We start from the raw sequence: 26,149 nt of genomic DNA on the forward strand, positions 1-26,149 counted from the left end.
ATGAGTTCCGTCTCCTGGAGCTGTCACTGACTCTGCCTCTGCTCTTTGTTTCAGATGCTACAAAGAGCTCTGGAACAGTGTTTGCCCATGAGGAGGAACATTCAGTGGTGTTGGGTGAATCCACAACAGAAACCTGGCTCCAGAGGGTCTACCAGGACCCCCTCAACCTCAGCAGTTTTCTTTCTGCAGCCTTCCCCCCATGGACAACTCTTTACCCATCTTCTCATCCATCACTCCTGCCTTTCAGGCCACTGTCAAAAGCCTCCTGCAAAAGGACAATGGCAGTGCAGAGTCCCCATTCACCCCTGGAGAACAGGGCCGAGTGATAAATGGTTGTCCCCAGCTGGAGACAGAGGGCCAGATGCTGATCCACTGCAGGAGGGCAGCCCTTTGTCTCACTCTGGTGAGACAGAGGTCGTCCTCTGGTTTGAGGCTTCCCATCATCACCCAGTTTGAGGTCTTCTGTTGTAGTTCCAGAGTCCAGGCTTGCAGCACAATCCCGTTCAGAGCACTGCTTGCAGCTGGTGCCCGTTCCCCAGCTGCACACTGGAGGACTCAACACACGTCCTGCTGCCTGCTGTCATGCCCCACACTATTTACAGACATACCTCTCCACCGGCCGCCGGCATCTCTTGCACACCACGTAGCAGCACCAGCGGTACTTGCAGTGACACCTCTCCACCACCTCCTCCACGTAAGCGTTGTAGCCGCGGCCACAGCACAGCAGGTCGCAGCCATCACTGCCCGCTGATGTCTTGTTGCACTGCCTGCCAAGGGGGGATGCATGGGTCAGAATGAGGCAGTATGCCTCCCACCCACAGTGCTGGTGCCCACCTGGGCGGCTCTTAGAGCATATTTGCAGCTGGTCCTTACCTGTCCTGTGTCCCCACAGACCCCAGGTGGACATTGGGCGTGCAGTAGTCGGGGGAGTGAATCAGATAAACCAGGTCCGTGTCTCTCATCACCCTGATGTCTGTTTCCGTGGGCTTCAGCTGCTTCCTGCGCCCCACGAGGCGGTGGCTCACCCTGATGGCTGCCAGGTACTTGGATTTGAGCTCGGAGGCAATTTCAGCCAGACTCGGCAGTGCCTTCCAACAGGTCTTCACCGAACAGGAGCCTGAAACACCGTGGCATTTGCACTTGGTATCCAGGGACTCACTCAGCACCTGCAGAGGGTGGAAATAAGAATTTAGTGGCCGCTCCTGGTTCCCACTCCACTGACAGGTTTGTAAGAACATCCACGGTCATTTTCAAGAGATGGGAGAGCTGAGCTGCTTACTGCCACCAGAGAGACTTCTCCTCTCTCATTTAGAGGCAAAAGACAGTGGTGCTGTTGGGACATCCAGAGAGTGCCTTCTTTCAGTGGAGCAACCAAGGACTCATCCTGCTTTGTTCCCTTTGTAATAGGAATCTGACCCTTGGGAAGTGCCCTGGTGGAACTTGTAGTGGGGTGGCAGCTTCCCCAGCTCTCACAAAGGCTCAGGAACTGTGTCCTCCTCTGGAGCCTACCTCCTTACCTCAGGCACCTCTGCACCCTGCGTCACAGAATCATCACTGAGGTTAGAAGGGCTCTCTCAGATCCCCAGCCCCAGCCCACCCCTGCATTCCTCAGTGCCACATTCTCATGGTTCCAGGTCACCTCCAGGGACAGTGGCCCCATCACTCCCTATGCAGCTGTGCATCACCACTCTTTCCAAGAAGAAATTTTTCCTAATATCCAACCTCATGGGGCCGTGGGCCGTACCCACCTGCCTGCCTGCCACGTTGTTATGCCAATTCACGGCCCTCAGAGCCTGCAATCCCAGCTTGTTGGATTTTAGGGGGCTGTCAGCAAAAGCAGCACCGAGCTGGAGGCCGTAGTGCAGGTTGTCCCCGCAGCCACCCCATCTGAAGTCCGGTCCAGGGAGCTCAGAGGGGACGGAGCCGCAGGAGCAGAGCGGGAGTGACCCTGAGGCACAGGCTTGGGCAATGGAGTGTGCGATGGCGGCGGCGGAGAACGCATGGACAAAGGCAGATTCCCTGGTCCCTGGAAAGAAAGGGGGAGATGTCTCATCTCCTGCAGATCGAATGGCACACGATTAACACCGGTGTAACGGCAGCAAGTTTTCTCTTCTTTACCTTTCAGCAGGTCAGGACCGAAGCTGGGGGCACGCTGGATGGAGGAGCAATTCCACCTCATGCTGGAAAAGGTCTTCTGGCAGATGCTCTTGGTCTTGCTGGCAGCTTGAACGATGCTGTGCATGACCTCCAGGTTCCTGCGGCATATCTGGACCTGGTCAGGCACGAGCCCAGCCAGCAGCCGGCAGTGGTGGATTCTGTCCCAGGACACTCTGCTGCCGTTCTCTGCCAATGCTCTGTTGAGAGATGTGAGGGGACCACAGGCACAGGGATGGGGATGAGCGGATGGGGATGATGGGCACTGGGATGGGGGTGAGAGGTTGGGGTCTGCAGGCATTGGGATGGGGACCCAGGGAATGAGAGATGGGCAGACCCCAGGGAACTGCTGCAGGGGACACCCAAGGGAGCCTCCTCCTGTCCCCCAATTGCTCTCCATTACTCACAGCCACTGGATGGCCATGGCGAGCCCCAGCTGGCAGAGCAGCACTGCAGCAGTGAGCACAGCGAGTCGGCCCATGGCTGGGGATGGGACTGGGAGCAGGGCTGTGAGCAGGGCCTCTGCTCCCTTTATACCGTCTGGCCTCCGTCCTGCCCACTGGGGAGGGGAACAAAGGCAGTTTTGGTGCCATTCACAGCTCACAGCTGTTGGGGGAGGATGGAGTGGCCACCCCCACTGCCTGGCTCTGGTCCCCAGTCTGGGTTCTCCTGAAGTGGGATCTCACTGGTCAGGCACGCCAATATTGCTGCGGTCAGTTGCTCCTGAAACAGTTGCTCCTCGGGGAGCACAGAGCAGCTTGGTGCAAAGGGATATCACCTTCAGCTGCTCAAGGAGAGCCATTTGTTTGCAAAGCAAGCACACACTTCTTTTCTCAGCAGATAAAAACTTGTCCCCATAAGCAGGAGATGTAAACTAGTGGGAATCAGGCAGCGATGACATTAGTAAGGGACAAAAGGGATGGCAAAGAATGATACTGATTTCTGGATTTCTTTTTTTTTCTTTTTTTGCTTGCTGTTAACTCCTCCTAAACACAGCACAGCCAGCTTCCCAACCAGCACGGCCCTGGAAACCTCCCAGCCTGGTCCTGCTGGTTGCCTGCATGCAGCTCTCAGGTGCACAGGAGCCGGTGCTGGGTCTGCCTGGATGCTCTGCAGGGCAGCAGCTGGGCTCATGTCTGGCACTTCTCCTTTGGAATTGTGCTTTCTCCCTCGCTGTGCCACTTCCCTTCTAGCAGGAGGTGCTTTCCCTTTGCAGGACGTCTGGTGAGCACCCCCTGACCTCCCACTGACTCGCTGTCACGTGAACCAGAGCTGGGATGCACAGTGTGGATGGCTGACCTCCCCAGTGTGCTCTATTGGGATGGAAAGGCCACAGTGCTTTGTGGGGTCCTGCTAGGAAAAGGCTGGCATCACAAATCCCAAGCGTAAGTAACAAAAGGCTGAACAAAAAGAGAAAAAAAAGAAAGGCAGAGAGAGACTGCTGCCACAGCCTCCATGGTCAGAGCAGAGAAGCACTGCAGGGCCAGAGGCCATTCCACAGCTCCAGCTCGGCTGCTCCCTCACCAGCCCAGCACCTCCTGCAGCATCCCTGCTGTCTGGGGCAGCTGCTGCTTGCTTTGCTCCTTCCACACCTCAGGCTCAGCGCTGCCGTCCTCTGTAAAGTAAACCCACTCTGGGCCATTGACTCCAATCCCAGGTGCTGAGTGGCAGAGAGGAACCGATCTGTGAATCCCACCCACCTCTGCCAATGGCTGTGAGGGGATGCATTGCCCCTGGAGCCCCTGCTGTGATGGGTTTGCCGTGTAGACACCGTTGCACATGAAGTCTTTGGAAGTCCCTGATATTTCTTGTCTTCCCACCTTCACACCACGGCTTTTGCAGATCCTTCTCTTACCTTGGCCAGAACCAGGTGCAGCATCCACACTTCTCCCTCCTGTGAGCCCAAATGGGCCTTTCGCTCCAACCCCAAAGATTCTGGCGTCGTGACATTTTTCTCTCCGTAAATCCCCTTTTTTTCAACCTTAAGGAATGGAGAAATGCCTTGTGCCTGGAGGGGGACATCGGGGGGAAATCTGAGCAGCTTCTGGAGGAATGAGGAGTTTCTTGAGGAGGGAAAAGCAGCTTTTGTCAGTGCTGGGAGGTGCTCGGGTGCTTTCTGCTCACCACGTGCTCAGCCTGCAGCGTCCCACCGAGCACACGGGGCAGCAATCACTCAGAAAGGCCAGCAGCCGCCCCTCACAAACATCTGTCAGCACAGCTGTGCTGTGAGGGGATTTGGGCAGGAAGGGCAGCAGCGCCCACAGAGATGGGCAAAGCGCATCCTAACGGGGCGCTCAGTGCCGGCCCCAGCCGGAGGGGCACATTGCCACCTTCTGGCCAACGGCTTTGCTGTCAGGGCCGCCCCTTCCCCTCGGGGTCTCTGCTTTCTCTCTCCTTGGGGCCAGCAGGTCCCACCCTCAGCACTTTGTGCCCCCGTTGGCTGTGTCACTGCCAGGAAAATTGCTCGGGGTGCGGATGGTGTCGTTGGCTGGGATCTGGAGGGGTGACAGGTGGCAGTGGGATGGCATCGCTTGGGCCCTGAGCACCCACGTCTGACATCAACCTCCTGCCTCCCCCTCGCTGCCTCCCACCAGGTGATTTCTACCAACCCCTCTTCACAGAAGTTTTGCGACGACTGAGTAGTAGGAAAGAAAGGATTCCTTTTAAAGCCAAAGCCGCCCTTCGTTTGATGTCACTTCCTCTTTCATGCCTCATCCATGAAGTGAACGCAGGGCAAGTGCTAAAAATACCTCTTCCACTTCCATGTGGAGCTGCCTTGAGGCAGGAGGAGGTGAGGAAGGGGATTCCCAGCCTGGGAAAGGCGTCCCCTTCTCTGCCCGGGAGAAAGTGCAGTGATGCACAGCTGGGGACAGGTTTGGTGTGAGAGCAGAGGGGGGACATCTGTGAAGTGTGGCCTCCACCCCAGCCCCCGTGCCCACCTCTGTCATGTCTTGGGGTGCGGCTTGTACCGGAGGTGCCCCTGTGCTGGTGGTTGTGACAATTGACTTCAGCCAAGCCACCTCCTTCCTCTTTCCGAGGTGTCGGTGACCTCAGCACAGGACGGATGCTCACACGGCTGCGGGAGGCAGCGGCCTTCCTGAGGTGCCCACCAACTGAGCTGCTGGGACACTGACACACAGTCATGATCTGTCCCTGCTTCCCATGGCACTCGCTCAGCTCTGCCTGGGTCGGCGGCACCTTACAGCTGGGGACAGAGACCACAGGCGCGCAGCTGCTGTGGGTGCGGGAGCAAAGGGAACAGAGCACGTGGGGACATTGCCATGGGGTGAATGTGACAGAAGTGTCCCAGCACAGACTGAGCTCTGCTGCACGCCCTGTCCCCAGGGCACCAGGATAGAAGGCGGCGGGGTGGGGGCACCCAGCTGCACAACAGCTGTCTGCATCTGCACGGCTGCCCCTGAGAACAAGGCAAGGGATGCCTGGGAGCTGCCTTCCCTCTTTGCTCGCCAGCAGCTCTGTGGCTGCCAGAGGGAGGTGCAGGTCCCCGTCTGGCCGGAGCCCCAGCAAAGACGAAAAGAGTGTCATGCATGACACGCTTGACCTCACCAATGAGGCAGGAGTGGCTGGCGGGGGTGGCACTGAGTCACGCAGCAGAAGTGGTGGTAGGGAGTGATAATGGGAAGCAGCGGTGGCACTGTCCTGTGGGAGGGAGGGCACAGGGCAGAGGTCCTGGAGGACGTGCAGATGGGGACGGGACGGGGAAGAGGCACTGCCATCAGCCCTGGTCCCATCCCGAAGCCACAGAGCGAACACCACAGCTGCTGGAAACATAAATCCCACCTGCATGCAGTAGGGGGGTGATGGTTTTAAGATCAACAGCAGCAAAAGCTCAAAAATAGGGACAGCTCCAGCAGCAGCTCTGCCATCGTGGCCGTGCGTGGCTGTGCGAGTTGGGTACAACACAGAGTGGGAGCACAGCAGCCCCAAGTGTGTGTTATCCTACAACAGAGCTGGGGGAGGTGTGGGCTGAGCTGTGCCTGTCAGAGGGCAGCACGGGGGGGACTCTGCCCTCTGCATCCCACAGCTCCCAGCCAGGCTCCTGATCCCATGGAGAAAAGGGGGCAAAGCTCAACTATGCCTTAACTCCAGTTAGTTGCAGACAAGGTGATTTCCACATAAGTTAGCAGAGCAGCCAGTTGGGAACTTCTGATAAAATCTCTTTTACTTTGAAAATGGCGTGATTCAGTGACATGTGAAAGGTTTCCACTGGAAAGAATTAGTTTTGCTGGATTTCTCAACTGATTCTCTAGAAAATCTGTAATGCCAGGGTCTGTCAGTCCCAGCGCTCCTCTCAGACCAGGAGTCAAACTGTCCCACAGCTGGGCACAAATCACTTTGACACAGCATTTTGACACAATCATTTCAGTTTGGTATCAACCAAGAGAAAGCTCCTAACACCAAAACCATGGGGCTCTCCTGGGAGCAACCGTGGGACGCAGCCAAGAGAGCCGCTTGTTGAATCAGATACAGATGCAGAGGACCATGCACAGTTTCCCTGGATTGATTTCCACACCTCAGTCCCTCTTTGTCCTTCTTTGGTTGCTGTCCTTTATTTCTCAGCCCCTTGGCAAAGCCAGCACCCATCTGCTGCCTCGTCCATCCCTTGCTGACCCTATGGGTGCCAGCTGGGAGCCAGGCTGCCAAACTCATGGTGGTGGCACCACGTTCTTGGCTGCAGAGACAATTCCTTTCCCATGAGCAGAGGGCAGAACCTCTCCTGACACTGCTCATGGCCCTGCAGATGAGGCATCTCCCTCCCTGCAAAGAATGGGCTGCAGGGACCCAGCTTTGTGTGCTGCCTATCCAGCGCTGGATGTGTGCGATCAGATCTGCAGAACACGCAGCGTGTTGGGAGAGGTGCCTGAAATATAATCATATTAATAGTAGTATTGACAACACACAGCTGCAGTTGGTTCTCCTGGCTATACTTTGGTGTCGCTGTGTGCTGGCTCCTCCTCGGCCACTCTGTCTGCCTGGGGCTGTGGCAGCAGGATGCCCATCCTGTGGCCCCGCAGCCAGCACACCCTGCAGCCTGCACACAGCAGGACACCCAGCAGGGCTGCCAGCACCAGCGCTGGGCTGCCATCCCAGGGCTGTGGGCACGGCCACGGCAGGCGGCTGCCGAGTGGTGCTGTCCTGTTTGTGACACTGTGGTGGATGCAGCGTGCGCGGTGCAGGTCGGGCAGTTGCACGCCAGCTGCCTGCAGAGCATCCAGCCAGCCCAGCTCGCAGCAATGGAAGGGGTTCCCTGCCAGGCACAATGCCTGCAGGCTGCGGGTCCACCCCAGCAGTGCCTGCTTGGGCAGCGCTGGCAGCTGGTTATCGCTGACATCCAGGGTTTGCAGTGGGGAGCAGAACAAACCCGTGGGCAGAAGGCTTAGGCGGTTGCCCGAGAGGTCCAACACCCTGAGCTCATCCAAGCAAGGGATCTCAGCCCTGCTGTTGTCCATGTGGTTCCCCCGCAGCCAGAGCTGCTGCAGGGAGTGCTCCAGCCCCTCCAGTGCCACCCGTGGCACGGCCAGGCCCTGGTTCTCAGAAAGGTCCAAGGAGAGCAATGGGGTTCGGCTGAAGGTGCGAGGCAGCAGCTGGGTGAGGCTGTTCCTGCGAAGGCTGAGGTGCTGCAGGTGGGGGATGCTGTGGAAGGCGGTGCAGGGTTCTGCCCTTGGAGAGCCCCCTCCTGATATCTCCCCCATGTCACTCCCGCAGGGCTGAAGGCTGTTGGAGCCCAGGTCGATGGCTTCCAGCTGGGGCAGGGCATCAAAGAACCAACGAGGCAGAGCGCGGATGGCGTTGCCATGGAGGTCCATGGAGCGCACGGAGAGCACTGAGTCCTCCTGCCACACAGCTGTGCCATTCCTGCCCCCATCCCCGTCCCTGGTCGGCAGCTCCATGGTGATGTTCTGGAGGCAGTTCATGGCCACGCTGAGAGTGAATAGGGAGCGCATGGCACGGAAGAACAGCAGCGGAAGCAGCTGCAGGCAGTTGTAGCTGAGGTCCAGCTCGGCCAGGCGGGCCAGGCTGGCTGTGGTGGCCAGCGAGGTGCTGAAGCTCACCATCTCCTCGTAGCGCAGCGCAAACTGGGCTGGGTGGTGTGAGCTGGGGTCCAGCGAAGTGATGGAGTTGTGGGAGAGGTTGAGGTGCACGAGGCGGTGCGCGGCTGGGAGCTGTGGGAAGGAAAGCAGTCGGTTGTGGCTCAGGTCGAGCACCTGGAGCAGGTAGGGACCCCGTCCCTCCTCCCAGCCAAACAGTTCCAGGGCGTTGTGGCTCAGGTTCAGGACTTGCAGCTGCCGCAGGCTGAAGCTGGAGAGGCAGTGCAGGGAGTTCAGGGCCAGGCTGAGCACCACCAGCTCCCGCAATGCCTCAAACGCTCCCTCCTCTATGTCCATGATGTAGTTGTTGCTGAGATCCAGCTCGCTCAGCCGTGGGGAGCCCTGGAAGATGCCCGCTGGCAGCTGGCTCAATCTGTTTCCGTGCAGGTGCAGCACCCGCAGTGCAGTGAGGCCACTCAGGAACCCCTTCACCATGTGGCTCTCCAAGCCGTTGGCCGACAGGTCCAGCACCTCTATACCCTGCAGTGCACTGAAAGCCACTGCATTGTCCTGATGGTTTTGGTGCAGGCGGTTGGAGCCCAGCAGCATGGAGTGCAGCCGTGGCAGCTGGGCCAGCACCGACCCTGAGATGGCCTCCAGGCGGTTGGAGCGCAGGTCCAGGTGCTCGAGCTGCCCCAGTGCAGGCAGGCGGCTCTCTGACAGGTTCTGAAGGATGTTGTGGGACAGATCGAGGTGCTTCACTCCTTGGGGAAGGTCCTTGGGAAAACTGTGCAGCCCAGCAGCCCTGCAGGACACCTTTGTGGGGCTCTACAGAGAAACGGGGAAACCCATCAGCAGCAGCCGGCACAGTTCCATGCAGAGGAGCTGCTCTTTGTCATCTGCTCTGTGCCTGCAATGGGAAGGGGTGAGGCCACTAGAAGCTGCTCGGGAGACCAGCATGGGGTGGGCTTTCTGGGTGAAGGATCTTGCTTTTCACATCTGTTTTTGTGCGTGGTGCAATCTGCTGGTTTGGGTGCAGGTCATCGCCGGCACTCCTTAGCCTTAAGCCCTGGAGGATAAGTGAGGGAGCGGAAGGCAAAGCCTGCCTGATGGTGCTCCTGGAGATGGGAGAAACCCCACACTCTGGCCATGTAGGCTGTCCTCTCATGCAGTGAATGAAAAGTTAATGGCATCACTGACAGCGCTGCCCTGCAGAGCCCCTGTCCCGTCCTATCCCCTGGAAATGTTCTCATTGGTTTGAAAGTGACGGGGAGCAGCTGCGAAAGGCTATGGGCAAACAGCTTGAAGCCAGGAGAGCAGAGGGGAGCAGGAAGGTGGAGAGACAGGACGGGTAGAAGTGGAGGCTGGGTGAGGTAAGTGCCGTGGGGGAAAGGCATGTGAGATCTCCCTTTTGCTGCACAGAGGGATGGGTGCTGTGAACCAGCGCAGAGTGCTGTGACAGCCTCGGGAAGCAGCAGCCTTACCTGCTGGCACTGTGGAGGCCTGGGCTTCGCCTCCCCACCAGCCTGGGTCCTGAGGATGGCCAGCAGCAGGCAAAGCAGCAGGCGTCCTGCCCCACGGACACTCCGCATGGTGGCACCGCCAGCCCTGCTCGCAGCTCCACCGCTCTGCTCCAGCCCCTGCACACAGCCCCATAAATAGGCTGTGGCACGGACGGGGGAAGGAGATAGCGAGAGGGGGTGTCAGCAGCTGCGGAAGTGGGAAAGGAGACACATAGGAGCATGGAGGGGAAAAACTGCACAAAACCACAAGGAAGGGAAAGAGAAACCGCTGGAGTGGGGGGAGGCAGGGCTGCACGAGGGCTCAGGTGATCCACTGAAACCACCGTGGAAATGAAGCATCAGGAAGGAACGCCGTGCTTGGGAGAGCAGAGGGCTCTGCAGGACTTCCCCACATAGAGCTGCTCTTCCCCTGCCCTGTGCCGGGGATGTGCCCACAGCCTGGACACCCCAACTCCCACTGAGGATCCCAGGACCACAAGTAAGGAACAAATCCCCCTCCTGTGCACCCTGAGACACAACCACTGTGCTCTCACTGCTCAGCCTTTGTGCGGGGAGGCACAAAGCAAAGCTCTGGGTGGGAGCCGGGGTGGACGCAGCCCTTTCCTTATCCCCAGCAGGGAGAGAGAGCTGTGCTCCTCAGTGACACATCCCCAGTGAGTCTGGAAGAGGCCCCTGGAAGAGGCTGCTGTGTCTCAGCCCGAGCTGGGCTGCCTCTGTTATGGGTGCAGCAGCAGATGGTTGCTTTGTTCCTAGGTGTGCCTGGCAGAATGATAGATAACATTTTCCCCCTACTTGCACATTCCATATATATGTGATTGTATCTAAAGACACAGCAGCCTGACTTTTCCTGGGGTTGCCCTTTGCCAGCTCATACCATGGAGAGCATTTTGTTGCCTCTGGGCTGCGGTTCCTCCTGGACAGACAGACAGAGGCTCTGGACCCATGCAGTGCTGGGGGCTCAGCCCTCCCCACCGCCCACAGTGGATGCACTCGGGCCAAGGGCAGCTGCAGCAGAACAACCCCTGATTGTTCTCAGCGCACATCTGTCCAGATGTGGAACCAGGCAGCTCCACCCAGGAGCCACCGGCCTCTGGCTGAACCCAATCATCCTCATCCCTCTGCACCGCGTATCCTAGGGAGCCCCAGCCATCACCCAAGCCCTGGGTACGGGTCTGCAGAGCACACAGGAAGAAGAAATCAGCCAAAAGTCCCAGATCAAAGGCAGGGACTGGTGTGGAGAACCCCCGGCCGTTTGCATCCTACGCCTGTGAACTCCCCACGTCCCGTCCCCTCTCTTTTGGGGCACTGCTGTAGGGCACAGCCTGCCCCGCTCCTGTCTGAGCTGGGGCTGCCACACCACAGGGCCCAGCCCCTCCGTGCCCAGCAACCAGCTGATACCCAGGGACGCCCAGAGATCAGGAAAAAGCTTTATTTGCAAAGAAAATATTGACAATTTACATAAACTTACATCCTAATTTATATACATTATGTATATTTTATATACAGATAGTGTCTTGAATAAAGATGTCGAAGCACAAAACAGCATTGGAATATCTCTGTGCAGCTCAGATAAACGGGAGTGGAGTTGGGCATCTTTTCCCACAGCTCCTCTCCCATTCCTTTTTGGTTGGGGGGTGAGGAGGGGCTTCCTTCCACCCCTGGAAGCCATGAGGGTGGGCATTGAGTGGGGCCAGGCCAGAGGGTGCAGCACCCACACACCTGGGCAGGGGAGAGCCCAAGAAATGGGACAAACCCCATCTGGAGGGGCTCAGCCTGCAGTGCTGAGTGCTGGGACCGGTGCCTTCCTGCTCCCATGCTCTGAGCTGGGACAGCACGTCTGGATTTCGTTGGGCCGTGGAAAGAGCTCACCCAGGAAGCACCTGCCCTGTACCTCTCAGCCTGGGAAATACAATGCTCAATGCTAAGAGGACAGTGCTGCAGCACTGATGGGCTGCTGGTGATGGCAGGAGCCCCTCAGCCCCCACCCTGGGTGAGGAAGGTGCTGGAGGAAGCACAGCCAGCACGTGTGGGTGCAGAGCCATGAGCTGAAGGGTGTGCTGGGGAGCATCCCTCCTACAAAGGCACCCCGAACACAGAAGCAGAGCTGGCTTCCATACGGGCTGTCTCTGTACTGGGGATCTTCAGAGGGAGAAGGATTTCAGATGCTGAGTTAGATACCAATCGGCTGCTTGCTACATTTCTGCAACTGGAGTCCAGCCGAAGGCTGAGCAGCAGAGCTGAGGCACGTGGGTGAGGGCGAACTGAAGGACTGCTGAGAGTTCTGCAGGAGAGACACCAGAGGGAAGGATGCAGCGAGGCCCTGTTCCTGCCGGAGCTTACAATCTTCCACACCAATGAACCCCCTCCAGCTGTCCTGAGCTGCTTCCAGGCCCTTTGGCTCCAATGACGGAAACGTGCAGAGGCCCCAGAGGCGGTGGCACAGAGCAGTATCAAACAGAAGCAGCTATACCACAGCCTGGGTAACTGTGCCACAGTACTGCATCCGTGAGAACGTGCTGCTGCAGCAGCCACAGGGTTTAAATACAAAGGACTCCACAGCTGCCAGGCGTGGAGCAGCGAGGAAGGACGGCCACCTGCAGCCAGCAGCACCTCCTGCCCTGCTCCTGCAAACATGCCAAGGGATCGTGGCAGCAGTGCCGGGGTGCTCACAGCAAAAGGGATTCTCCCTTTGCCTCCTGCTGCTCACAGGCACATTCAGAAGTGAACCACAGCTCCTGCCAGCGGGGGATGAGGAATGCCAGTGACATCCATCGCGCTCTCCCAAGCCATCGTGTTATTTATGCTTGCCCCTAAGCCTCGCTGCTCAGACTGTATTCTAAAGCAATCCTGTTAATGATTTGCTTCATGTTCTCACTATAAGAAGCTGTCCCGATTCATTCTTGTCAGAGGAACATCTCCTTCTTAATTGATTTTAAAGGAAATAAACAACAAAGGCTGCTTCAGTGCCCCTCAGGCTCTCGCTAGCCCAACATGTTAAGGCTAGAAAGGAGGAGAACATATTGAAAAAGAAATAGCAGGCAATTTTTCATGCAGTTATTTTATAAACTGCACGCCTCCTGTGAATAGCAAGGCTGAAGCCAAAGCCGGGTGCCCCCAAGAAATATTTATCTCCCAATAACTGCAATACTTGGCAAGTGAGATCACTCGCTACGGCCGCGGAGAGCAGCGGAGCCGGGAGCACTGCGGGCAGGCAGAGCCTGCAGGGGCACAGCAGTGCTGGCTTACACCGCAGGTGAGCACGGCTGGGGCAGCCCTGGCTGTCACCCGGACCTCGGCTCCCCACGCAGCCGTTTGTGTTGGCCACAGGGGCTGCAGTCGCACTGCCCTCCCTTAGCGAAGGCCGCTTACCCAAGGACACGAGCAGGCGCGCAGCACCGAGCACCAGGGGCAATTCGTGCTCCGGCCTCCTCCTCAGCTCCAGCACAACTTCCAGCTTCAGATCTCAGCACCAGTCGTGGGGAGGTGACGGGAGAGAGTTGCTCAAGAAGCCAAAAGAAACAATAGCGTCCTCGCTCCGCTATTAGTCACCAGAAATCGAGTTAGGACTAGACCCAGCAGGGCTCAGAGCAAAGAAAAGCGGTGACTTCATGCTAGACCAGGCTTTTTAAATACACATTTTTGCTAGAGACTCCATCGCTGCTCATTGGAGCAATTTAGGTAGGAGGGTGCCAACAGGGACGGGGTGTGGGGAGGAAGGATGAAAACCACATCTAAGAGCAGGGCAGCTGCTATTAAAACAGAAAAAATAATTTCCTGTTGGAATATTTTATTCTTAAACATGACAAACTTCTTCAGAGTGTTCTCACAAGTACTTGTGTCTGCTCTGCGTGCCTCTGGGAAGCCAGTAGAAAAGTGTTCTGGTTTGCAAAATATTAATTAAAAAGACACACATTAAAAAAGCCCAACCCCCAAACAAAAACCACCGGCAGCTGTGACAGCAGCAGTGGGTGATGGCAGCCCCCGGTGGGCAGCGCACAGCTCCGGGGTAAAGGCAGGAGCTGGAAGTAGCAGAGGCTCTGGAACCAGGATTGTCTTTTTCTTTGGGACTTTGTGATTTCTGGAATGCAGAGGCGGTTCTCCGTGTGCTAAGCCTGCTCTATTCAGCATCCACCTTCCCCTCCACCGCACCGCTCTCACCGCCTGCTTCCCAGCTCTGCCTGAGGCACTTTGCTCTCCTTTCTCCACTCCTGAGGATGAATGTAAACACCACTGACTCTCACCCACCTCCTCTCGCGCCGCGCGCCGCTCCAGTTAGAACTGAGAAGGCAGGAAAGCAGAAACCCCAATCCTCGCTCTCATCAGCGGGCAGAAGCAGGAGCGCCAGGTAGGGCCGCCTGGCTGGGCTCTCTCCTGCTCCTGCCTGGGATGATGCTCGTGCTTAGTGCAACATAAAAGCAGAGAGCCACGTCACTCCCAACAAGCCCCACGTGAAGATCACAGAGCAGAATATCAGTGCAGTAATACTTGAAATACTGAGACAAGGCGGACACAACAGCCTTCCTTCCTCACCACGCTTTTTCAGCTAGCTTTTTGATCCGAGTCTCCGTGCAAGTCACAGAAGACATTGTGCTTCCTGCATTCACATATAGGAATAAATAGCTCTGGATCAGCTTTCCTTATGGCCGGATTACAGAACCCCCTGAAATACTGATACGCTTATGAACAGCAGCACGGTGCAGTTCTGTGAGTCTCCTTGGATGTGCCAAGTTCATCTAGGATGCTGGCGCATCTCCTAGGCGGATGGCCCCAAAGAAAGTTGTGTGCTTGCTCATGTTGATGGAGATGTCAGCGTGGACCATTTTCACAGCGATCTTCTGCCTGGCTTTGAGGAGGCAGACCCCAGCTGTATAGCAGGTATTGAAGTTGGTCTTGCCGGTCTCAATACTCCGAGTGCATTGCAGGAAGGGTTTCTCATCCACCACCACCTCATAGCTGGCAAAATCTGTGAAGTTTATGTAGTATACCTGATGTGAAGCAGGAAGAAGAAAGATTATTAGGCAGCGTGTTTGTGAAGCAGGAACAAGCCCACGCTCCTCTCGGTGCGTATGTAGGCTCCCCCTGCTAACCATCCTCTCCTCAGCCCCCAGCCACACACATTCATGGGAGGCCGACTTGTCTGAACGACCCCCAAGCCAATGAGACATAAGGAGACTCCGTATTTCACTTCATCCTAATAAAAGCATGCAAGTGCCTGTGAATCCAAGCATCTCTATGGCTGAGCCAGGAAGCCTCATGCCAGACCCTGCTGTTATAGGGAATGTACAAACCTGTGCAGGCCTAGTTACAGCAACCTGAGAACAAATCTACCTGCCACAAACAGCTTTTCATCCAACAAACAAACAAAGTTGTTAACTGAAGTCCTCTTGCACTTACCTGGCAAGTCCTGCTTTCTGGGTCCCATGAGCCTCCTTTAGTGCTGACATCAACAATGCCCTAAGATGTACTGGGAGCTGCCTTCTTTGTAACTGGACTTGAGGTGCTCTCAAAGGCATAAGCTGTTACAGGGAAGACACTGTCCCAACCTCCACAGCTTGGAAGCAAATGACCTCACAGTATCTGTACTGATTTAACTCTTAGATCTGGTGACAAAGCCCCCAGGACTGTGCAGCTTGCTGGAACTTAACCATCTCCCACGAACTGATTCTGAAGAACTCCAGGATGCCTGAGAAAGGCCTGCACAGAGAGAAGTCCATCCCAGGGAGCTGCTTCTTCCTGATAGAAGGAAACTACTCAGTTTGGATGCGTCTGCCAGTTCTTCTTAGCCTACACTGTGTGGCCACGGAAGCTAAGCAAGGCCGAGTCCCCATTTTCCTTGATGGACTACAAACAGCAACGGCTTCAGTGGCCAGCAATGAGCACGAAGCACTTGGGAAACAACTGCACTTTGGCCCAGGTAGAGTTATTTTCCCTGCCACCGTCCAAAGTGGACGCACAGCCGTGCCCACAGAAGAGCCCTGTCTAACCTGACGGCCGCAGCCCATCCTGCTGCTGCCATCCCCGTGGGGCTGCCCACTGAATGCAGCCCAATCGTGAGCAGGAGTGCTGAGATCTGTCCCACAGCCTGCACAGTTTTTCAGTCCTCAGGTGTCCGAACACCCCGGCTGCTGTGGAAGGGCAGAACGTGGCATTCATGCTCCGTGTCAAAGACTCGCAAGAAACCAGCAGCAAGGCATTAAATTGACAGAGCACCTCCTGCTTTTTTTCTTTTTTTGAATGGGAAAATTACAGAAATTGTGTCTTAATTAGCTCCATCCTAAGTCATAATACAAGCAATTGTTACTTTGTTCAGTCCTTTCTACATAAGCAGGTCTGTACACCCACCATTGGTGCTGCCTAATGCAGGCGCTGAGCCATCCCACAGCCTGCAAGGCTGCTGGAGCACAGCATCAGTCTGAAATGTGGAGGCAAAATGGAATTACCTGGGCTGCGAGCCCTATGCTTACAAAGAGTGCCACGGCTGCCCAAACATCCCAAGTCGTGAGGGTTTTGGCATGACATCCCTCTTAAAGCACTGAGCCCAGATTCCTGCTGGGGCTCTTGCTCTGCAATAAGGTTTAGATTTGCGGCTGAGTGACTGCACAGACAATGTGGAGGGGAAAAAAAAAGGCTCTGGTGGCACATGGGATTTGGTTGGGCTTCTGTGCATGTGTCGCAGTAACCAGGCTCTTGCAGCTGGTGTCGTGGCAGAACGTGTGACCTCGCACTTCCCAACTCTATTAACTTCTTCATCTGACACACATCTCCTAGAGCACGAAGTGGTTAAAAGCACATACAAGTTCTTGGCATTCTCTAGATGTCTGGAGCCCTCTCGTGGTTCATGCAAGGCTTCCATTGGAACACAAGAATAGGAGTTAGGCCTAGGACCGTACTCACTTCTACCTGACTATAGATGAAGTATGTGCCGTCCACCAGTACCTCCAGCTCCCCACTGCGGGCATGCAGCTTAAACACCTTGGGGTTCATAGTGATGCGAGACCAGTCATTGAGGACTCCACCTGAAAGATCTCAGTATGAGAAAACGGCAGTCACTCAGTACCCGTCAGGATGAGAAGCGCGGGAGCACACAAATACAGTCACATTGCAACACAAGCAGCTGACGCAGCCCCACGTGGGAAAGTCAGGGGAACTCGGTCAGAAAACCCCACAGTTAAGCACTGTGCTGTGTTAGCTCTGGCTCCTTCCCACGGCAGCAGCTCTACCTGCACCACCTCTTGCTGCTGTTTGAACGGGGCACCCGCTCTGCCCTGTGCACAGGATGAGCGATCCGATCTCTGCTCGCTTTTGGTTAAGAGCAATTCTCACCCTTGGGATGCAGTGCACGGCCCTCTGCTCGTCCCCTGGGCTGGGTGCAGACTGACTTGTCTTCTCCCGATACAACCAAGTAGCTGAGCGATTCCCAGCCCCAGTAACATCAAAAGTGACTGCCATCATCCCTGCTGCACAGCAAGGACACTCTGGCACACAGAGACCAGTGCCAGTATTTCTAAACTATTTGCTGTGTTTTCTAAACTAGGCTAGGGTGAGAACTGCGATCCCTGTCCTTATGGGAATGGGACAAAACATGGCAAACCTGCCTGCGTGAAATGGCATCACGTCCCACCACATTACCCTGTGCTGAGATACATCCTCAGCACAATCAGGGGCATGTAAACCCACCACCCACTCCTCTGTCACTGGGCCAACTGAAAGCATCAGCAGACACATCCGAGGACATGCTCTGCTACGTGCTGAGGACAGCTTGCAGTCTGCAGGTTGTATCAAAAGCAATCTTTCCCCTCCCAGCCTTTATCTGCTGTTCTGCTCCCTGCCCCCAGCTGTGAGCCAGCCAGGCTGTGCTTTCTGCTCTCTGTCAGCTGGACAGCATTAATGTCAGAGTGCCCGAGGAAGGCAGGCTCAGCATAGCAGATTGTTCCCAAGCAGCAGGGAAGGACAGTTACAGGGTAATTCCCACTCTTAGAGAGCAGTGTACGCTCTGTAAACATAGAAGGGTCCCGTTGATAATGGAATAATTGCTTTTTAAATGTAAGCACGACAGCATCTTTTCCCCTGTGCTGTTGTTGGAAACAGCAGATTTCCTTTTTGCTGCTGGGAGCTTCCCCCCACCCTGCTATAGCAAACACATTCAGCTCCAAGACAGAATCGTGAGAAATGTCAGCTCCAGCAGCTCACGCCTGGTGAGAGACAAACCGAGCCTTCCTACAGGAGCCCTGGCCAGCCCTCACCATCCCACGCATGGGGCAGAGGTTGGTGAACCCATTCCTGCAGCCCTGTCCCATTCTTGCAGCCCTGAACCGGAGCTCCCTGGGTCTGGGCAGGGGATGAGGCAGCTCCTCTCCAGTACAGCGAGATATGGCCAGCCGAGAGGCAGCAGCTAAGGAATGAGACCCAGCTGTTGGCAAAGGGAACGCGAGCAGAAATCGGAGATGGGTTTGGGGAGGAAGGAAAAGAGCAAAGAAGTGCTGGTGGATGTGAGATGGCTCGGCAGGACTTGGGGTGGGTATGGATGGGTAGGGATGCTCAGGGGCTGCATGCTGTGTGCCTGCAGCACGGCAAAGCAGGAGCTGGTGGCCGTGCATCTCTGTGTGCTCGCAGCTCCCATTACAGCTGCATTTTCTCCTGACATAAATTAATGGGGAAAATGGAGAAAAGAGCAGACTAACGGGGCTGAGGTGGGAAAAGGACACATTGCAGGTGTAGAATAGGAGAAGAAAGAGACTGGGAAAGGAGGTTGCCAGCAGGGGACTCAGGAAAAACTGATGACTTTACAACAGGTGGGAGGAGGTGAAGGGAAAGTGAGATCCAGTAGGGCAGAACTAGTGGGAGATGCACAGAGACAAACCGGGGGATGAGTCTGACTGCAGGAGAAATGGGAGGACACTGAGCAGTGGGCTCCTCTGTGGGGTTTGGGCAATGGGAATGAGTCTGTTACGGTCAGCCAGCACCGACCCACATCACAGGGGAGGGCTTAGCTCCACATATATGCCTGGGGCTGCAGGATGGGCCCAGTAAGTGCCAATAGCATGAGATCCTTACCATTCTTCACTTGGATGGCTGAGCCTTGGCCTTGAAGGTGGACCACAGCTGGCTGCAAACGAGATTACAGGGATTTAAAGTCGGTCAGAAACACCATGTCGTCTTACAGTAACTGGGCATAGCTCCACAGCTCTGAGATCATTACTGCTCTCCACAAACACAAAAGAGCGGAGCGGCCAAGAACAGCATCAGCACTGCACAAGGAGTGAGAAACCCAGGGCAGATTAACACAGCCTGCTTCTGAGCAATGAGAAGAGTCAGCTCAGCCGGTCCTTTTGGGGTAGCTACAACACAGCACACACAGGAAGGGTGGGATTTACGTGTTAGTAAACACAGCAGATAAGGTTAGTCAACAAAGCTGGTAACCGGGAAGGAGGCCAACCAACCTGGGTGTCTCGGGAGCCGGCTTTGTCTGTGGCACCTGCAAAATGCAATGCACATCGTTGCAGGGTAAGCCTGAAAGAGCTGCAGTAACTATTCCTTCAGAGAAACCTCCTCTTACCCCACAGTAAGCATAAAAGACACGTTTTTAACAGGAGGACACCAGCAGCTGTGTGGGGTACAGCTCCGTGTCAGAAAGCACTGAAATAAGAAAACGCCTCATCCTGCTTTTTTCCTGTCTTAATCCTGTATTTCTGCCCGGCGTCACTGAAGCATCCTCAGATCACTCAACCAGCTTCCACTGGAAGGACAAACTGCAGCACTCTGCTCCTGGCAGCAGTGCCAACAGAGGCTCTGGGATGCAAACAGCGGTGTGAAGGCAGCAACGCAGCCATCTGCTGCACTCATGCTCTGCTGAAGCTTCTCCAAGAGCCAAAGCTCCGTGACAGAGGAGATGCTCGTGGGCACCATGCGGCAGCACTGAGGACCTGGCACTGCTGCTGGCCCGTGCTCCTGGGGGAGACTGACATCAGCTAAGCTTCCCCTTGATAGCTGTGTGAGCTGTGGGAGGACAGCCTCGATTTCTCTGAAGAAGCCTTTTGTAACAGCAGCGCTCACCTGAGGGGCCCTGCAGCCCCGGGGGGCCCTGGGGGCCGGGTGGGCCAGGGGGGCCGGGTGGTCCCATCACAGTGGTCCCAGGAATCCCGGGGATGCCGGGGATGCCAGGGGGGCCCTGGGGCCCAGGGGGGCCTGGTGGCCCTTGGGGACCGTTGGGTCCTGGAGGACCGGCCTTCTTACCTGGAAAACACAAGGCCAAGTGTCAGCACACAGCATCACTCGTGTCGGAAGAGCCCCATCTGCTCCCAGCCCACCCAGCACCACGTCCCTCAGTGCCACATCCCTCAGTGCCACATCCCTCAGTGCCACGTCCCCACGGCTCTGCAACACCTCTGGGGGAACCCACTGCTCCCAGGGCAGCCGTGTGGGTGCGTGAGCACAGGTCATCACCTGCAGTGCAATTACACCTAAACAAGGACTGCACCTCAGGGCCACCCGAGGGACGGAGCATCTGCCCCAGGGGTGTGGATATGACCGAGGCTTTTTGATGGAAAACAGTTGCAACCTTTCCCAGCTGCTGTATGCTGACGCATTATACATAAACCTTCAGCATCAGCATCACATCACCGCACACCGCAAGAATTTTCAGCTCGCGTGGAACTGGTGGGATACAACCTGGTGCACTGTGGCCACGAGCCAGGGATGAGAGACAGCCATTCCCCACATTGCTGCTCCTTGCATACAACTCACCTCCAGCCCTGTACATTCTAGGGCTAAAGGAAGCAGAATGTTACCTTCTGAATCAGAGAAGTAAACTAAACTAGCTATGCATAACCAAAATAATACGGCAGTAATGCCAGTATCCCATAAAAACAGGGGGACAAATTATGACCTGCAATATTTCTGCCCAGATCAGCAGCTGTGCCTTCACACCTGAGCTGGCCATGCACCAGGCCACGCCAGCAATGCTCCACCTCAGGATGGTGACAGCTCTTGGAAATGAGCAGCTCGAGTCCCAGCTCTCACCTATCTCCCCAGCAGCACGTTGCAAATGCCTTTCCTTCTACCTAGGCCAATGCTGAGGAAGGCTCACACATGGGGCCAGCAGTTCCATGGCTGGCTCCCCTTCTTTCTTTCCCAAGAGGATCACATGCCAGCTGTTTTAACCAATCCATCTCAGAAGTGGGGTCTGCAGCTCAGCGTGCTGCTCGTTCAGCAGCAAAACAACCACGCATCATTCTGAAGCTGCACAGGGATGTGCATTCTTGGCATTCTTGCTCCTTCGAGCAATTTCAATTCCCCCTCTGTTGTAATGGAACTCTGCTGATCTGATATCCACTGAATCCACTGATATCACAAGGCAAAAAGTGGTTATTCACTAAAACACAAAGCTCAATTCACCTTCCAGCTGAGACCACTGCCGGGTGGGTTGCAGCACGGAGCAAGGAGTGCAACTGCAGCGCTCAGCATGGATACACAAGAATGAGATGCTGCTGCTGCTGCTGCTTCCCCTTTCTCCTCTCTGGACTTTTTTTAGAGCCCCTCAGTGTGGCAGAGCTGCTGGTGGAGGCCCTGCTCCCAGGAGCCACATGCACTGCACAGGCAGCACGACCCAAGTGCAGCTCAGTCAGCGTGTGCTTTCCCTAATTGCCATTTGCCAAACAATAAGCTCTAAGTCCAAAAAACGAAAATAAATTAAAGAAAATGTGACAACACCATAACAGAAAAATATTCCATGCAGCACTACAGCTGTATGTAATACAGCACTGCGAGATCCCTCAGCTGCTCCAGGACTGCACGAACACCGCAGCATCGTTTGCTGTTAGCTCAGCTGATTTAGCAGGGTTTGGGGTTTCAGAGCTCTGTTAGGACAAACTTTGTGAACATGAAAACGTGATGCAGCTCTGGAGCACAAACAGCCCAAGTTTCTGAGCACAGCAGCCATCAGATGTGAGGCTGCATGCAAGGAACAAGAGCAGAGCGCTGTGCTGTGCCGTGCAGGGGCTGCTGCAGCTCAGTGCCAGGGCCATGCAGCAGTGCAACGTGGCATCCTGGGTGCCCCATCCCCAGGTGCTGTCACAGCCCCGGCTGGGTGCAGCCCTGCGTCAGCAATGAGCACTGAGTGCTGCAGAGACGTCTGGGGGAGCCCCTGAGTTGCACACAGCTGGCACCTTCCTGCTGCTTGCAGGGCACTGTGAGCGTGTGCTGGGTGTGAGATGGGTGGGTGCTCTGATGGGTGCTCTGATGGGTGCGAGGAGCAGCACGGGGCCAATGGCTGCACTCCCCTAAACCTAAAACCCTAAATGGCTGTTGCTTGGTTTTGAGAACAAGCCTACAAAGCAACCCAGATCTTTGGATTGTGTTCTGGTAGCAGATCCATGCACGACCACTGTGCGTGCCAAGAAGCCAGGCACAAACACAGATGGCACCAGATGCCCCACAAAGCACGGAATCGTGTGCCCAAAACACGAAACACTACACCTCCCCAATCTGCATTTTGGGAAGTAGGTGCACATTGCAAACAGCTCGAGGAACGTGGTGAGAAAGCCAGGCATCACCTGTGGGCCGACCCGCACTCAGCATGGAAACACAAAGCAGAACTTCTGCATTTGGTGCACACAGAAGCTGCAGAGTGCATTCAGAGAATCTGAAGGTCTGAAGGAGGCACCAAGCTGCAGCAGGACCCACGGCAGAGCAGAGGGAAGCTGGAGCTGCAGAGAGCAGGCAGCTTGCCACAGCTGGCACATGGCAGCACAGCTGTTTGTTATGGAATCACTTCTATACAATGCAATTAAGTTCCCTTTGCTTTTAAAGAAGACTTCAGCAAGCACCTCCAGCTCCACAGTGCTGCTGGGGGATGCAGTTCTGCCACAGCAATGCTGGAGGCATGGGGAGCAGCCCCAGAGTGCTGCATTGGATGCTGTGCCCATTGCTGGGATGTGAATGAATGGTTTTCCCATTCATGTCAGTTGGAGAACCTGTAGCCAGAACACTAACACTGGTGCACCAAGGGCTAACTGAGGTCAAATTACATTAAAAATCAAACTTACCCTTTTTCTTGTTTTTAACTGAGCTTGGACCTACAAAGAAAAAAAAACAAAAAAGAAAGCCAGTAAGATTCAGTGATCAATTAATCCTAAAAATCCCCGCTGCCACCCGTAGCACTTGGGAAGAGGCTTCTGTCTGGAACAAAACTGGGAACAGAAGCGGTCACCCAAGGCTGAGAGCCCCCAGCTCTGCGCAGGATGCTCCGTGCACAGCTCTGAGGCAGCACTGCCTGACTTCTGCACACAGATGTGCTGCCTGTATCCGCCGAGGTCGCCACTGCAATGGGGCACATTGAGCTTTTGGACAGCAGAAATCCTGAGCCTCAATCCCTGTAACGCAGAATGCTGTGCAGCCACTGCTGGGAGGTTGTGCAGAGCCCTGCTGCCTTGGTGACGCAGCGAATGTCCTGGGGAGAGCAGGTTGGGGAGGGAACCCAGCTCAGCTCGTGGCTGAAACATTCCTAGAGAAGCTGAGGCAGGGCACAGCTCTTGAGCATGAGTGTGAAACGCACCCCACTGCTTCCCCAGCGATTCATGATGGATGAGAACGAGACCCCCAGGTGCCACCCTGCCTGCAGAACCCCTGGAGCCCAGGCACACGCATTGCATGTAGGAAACGTAGGGTATCATCTGACTTATTACCTCTATCAATCTGCTCTTTTAAAAAGCTATTTCTTATGCATTCTGTACAAACATACACCCTCCTATCAGCCCAGCAGAGGCAAGCTGCCAGGCCAACACACCTGGTGGCCACTGCCATGCTGCCCACACCTGCCAAGCACCGCGACACCGCGCTCAGGGAAAGCAAACACTGCAGGGAACATCACCCAGAGAACAACCCAGGGCGGGCAGCACGAGGCGAGCACTGCCTCTGCGCCTCTCCAGACCTCGGAGTCACGAGAGTTTATTTCATGTTATATATATCACACCATTAGCGCCATAACCAGAGTGAAAGTACAAATAGCTGCGGCGAGCCAAACACATTGGGGATGGATGGAACCAATTAGCTTCAAAGATGAATGGGAGGAATGAGAACCACATGCGATGGGGATGTTCGCAGTCTATATTACAACACACGCATCTGTTCCAGGCACGGCAGAGAGAGATGTTACGGCTGTGCAAGTGAATCTTTTGACAAACACAAAAATACTTCTGACATGAAAAAAAACACAATATTAATAGCCCTGGGAGCTTCTGAGCCTCTGGGGTTTGCATCTGTTCGTCTCCCACCAGGGAGGGATGGATAGTTTAATTGCACGGGGAGCCATGGGGCTCACGGGATGCACCAGCAGCCAAAGCTTTGCTTGGTTTTGCTCAGAACTCATCAGGTAGCTCTGAACTGACTGCGATGCAGTAACAGCCTCTCACTGAGTTTGGGAAGCACAGTTCCACCCCAATACCTGCCACAGCACGGGGCTCTTCTGCATTTGTATTTGTGCTCAGCTTCCACTCTTCCTCCTCATAACCCCACTTATATTCTTCCCTGCAAGCTTTCTATTCGTGCTTGAGGCCAAACCAAACTGAGGGAAGTTTATCCTCCCCTCTGTTTCGCTTCAGCTGAAATGAAATTTGCTCTTCCGCTCCTATGCTGCTCTTCCTCAGAAGAGCTCACAGTTCTGTGGAACCCTTTGCTTCAGCAAAGCTGTCAAGAAGCACCAAGACAGAGAAGAGGGGCAGCAGAAGGAAGGCCTTGAAGGTCACAGCAGTGAGCATGGGATGGGGTTCACTCATACAGGATGCACAGTCCTACAAATGACCCACACACATGGAGTGAAGATTGCTGCTGCCTGGTGGAGCTCCTCCATACAGAGCTGAGTTCAAACGAGAACGTTTTTGTAGAAAGGCTCCTGCCCAAAGGCAACCAAGCTGGAAATGAGGGGGCTATTCCAAACCTCCAGGAGAGCAGCACAGGTCTTGAGGGGTCTGCTGGCTCAGTGTGAACCTTCAGCCCCATAGGGCACTGCCAGAAAGGCTCAACAGTTCATCAGTCCTGTTGGAGAGAATTCTTCCCAAGGGCACTGCAGGCTGTTAGCACAGAACCACGAAGCAGGCTGCTAACTTGGCTCAAAGCACCAAAGCCGGCAAGCTGAGCTGCTTCTACCACTCGTCATACCCTCCATAACCCCCAACCCAAACACGGCCCTCCCCCTGCAGAGGGTTGGCACAGGGGGGAAACACGGGAGGAGATCTGGGGCAGCACCAGCAGAATCCCTGCGGCCGCTTCCCAACGCCAAGGGAGGGATTGCAGCAGGTGGGCCAGCGCTGTGCAGGGCAGCACATGTGGCCACGCAGAGGGCACTGCACAGTGCTGCAGGGATGGGGTCGGCCCCAACATCTGCTGCATAACCACCACGGGCTGCAGAGAAACCAGATGGTGATGCAACTCGAGGATATTACACATGACATGTTTTCGCTTATAAAGATTAAGAGAGTTTGCTTTTCCCCCCTCCTTGATTTTACTTTTCTATGTGCTACACGCTGCTGTGATTTGCTATAAATACAAAAATACCCCCAAACCTCTTTAGGTCATGCGCTGATATAAATAGCATATTTAAAATAACAAAAAACACAAACCAACCTGCGTTCACTTATTAGCTGTGTGTGTGGATTAACGAGAAATAGCTCGAATTCTTTCAGAATGGTTCAAACTGGTCTTACTGACAGGAACAGATCTTTGTAATTACGTTGGTTTGATGTAAAACCTGCAAAAGGCCATTGCAGAAAGCTGTCCCAAGGAAGACTGCTGAGCCACCCTCACCCCAGGGACAGGCAGAACCCAGACCCAGCGATTCCCTGTCCACCTTGCAGACACGTCCCTTCACTTCCAGCACAGTTGCAACCTGAAGATGAGAACAGAAGCAGGAGCTCGGTGTGACTTATCCAGCAGGCCCATCTTCCCAACGTTGTGCATTCCCAAAAACCTGCAGCCTCGTCTTTGAAGCGGGAGCTTCTGGCTGTGGTTGCAAGAGGAATGCCAGGTTTAACAACCGCCTCTCTCAACAGCGATGGGAATTTGAGCAAAGCACTCTTCCAAATCCTGGTAGCCATCTGGTTTAACAAAGAGATCGCTTGCTGGATCCCAGAGGGAGCTCTGAATGCTGCCTGACTCCACCAGAGGCCCCTGGAGAAGAGATGGTTTGCAGAACCCAGCTTGCCCACCTGGCCACGGCGGGGAAAGCATCACTAGAGAAGAGACCAACAGACATATGGCTGCTGGTCAAAGTCCTTCTTGACTTTGGTGTCCCAAAGAGAAGGCTGTGGCAGTCGGTATAACCTTGCATGGTGGACGCTGTCATTTCACAGCAGGTAAGACCACAAGGAACCATGATGATGACCAAGGATTAATGAAGTCCTGCCCAGTAAGCCTCCATCGAGCCCCGTA

The 26,149-nt window shown here is 55.2% G+C and overlaps 3 protein-coding genes across 4 annotated transcripts in view; all 3 read right to left on the reverse strand.

The window, feature by feature from the left end:
* Positions 1-592: 592 nt before the first annotated feature.
* On the reverse strand, positions 593-4,104 carry LOC306951269 (protein Wnt-11b-like; the record flags this gene model as incomplete). Of its 2 annotated transcripts, none has more annotated exons than XM_079541728.1 (5): positions 593-767; positions 874-1,166; positions 1,749-2,026; positions 2,119-2,354; positions 4,010-4,104. In XM_079541728.1, 5 exons carry the CDS (start codon positions 4,102-4,104, stop codon positions 593-595), a joined length of 1,077 nt encoding a protein of 358 aa, XP_079397854.1. The 2 variants fall into 2 exon arrangements, with proteins under 2 accessions (XP_079397854.1, XP_079397855.1); XM_079541729.1 differs by lacking the exon at positions 4,010-4,104 and adding an exon at positions 2,562-2,635.
* A 2,993-nt stretch (positions 4,105-7,097) lies between these two features.
* Positions 7,098-9,796, reverse strand: LOC306951247 (transforming growth factor beta activator LRRC32-like; the record flags this gene model as incomplete). Its single annotated transcript, XM_079541697.1, has 2 exons — positions 7,098-9,032; positions 9,689-9,796. The coding sequence occupies 2 exons, from the start codon at positions 9,794-9,796 to the stop codon at positions 7,098-7,100; spliced, it is 2,043 nt and encodes a 680-aa protein (XP_079397823.1).
* A 4,664-nt stretch (positions 9,797-14,460) lies between these two features.
* Positions 14,461-26,149, reverse strand: part of EDA (ectodysplasin A) — a gene marked incomplete at both ends in the record, with an annotated part of 53,321 nt that continues 41,632 nt past the window's right edge. Inside the window, 6 exons of the mRNA XM_079541705.1 lie at positions 14,461-14,712; positions 16,628-16,752; positions 18,782-18,833; positions 19,168-19,202; positions 19,781-19,960; positions 22,771-22,800. Of these exons, the coding sequence (XP_079397831.1) occupies positions 14,461-14,712; positions 16,628-16,752; positions 18,782-18,833; positions 19,168-19,202; positions 19,781-19,960; positions 22,771-22,800 (674 nt within the window). The remainder of the gene's footprint in view (positions 14,713-16,627; positions 16,753-18,781; positions 18,834-19,167; positions 19,203-19,780; positions 19,961-22,770; positions 22,801-26,149) is intronic.

Source organism: Tetrao urogallus (assembly GCF_951394365.1).
Source record: "Tetrao urogallus genome assembly, chromosome: 13".
Taxonomy (NCBI): Eukaryota; Metazoa; Chordata; class Aves; order Galliformes; family Phasianidae; genus Tetrao; species Tetrao urogallus.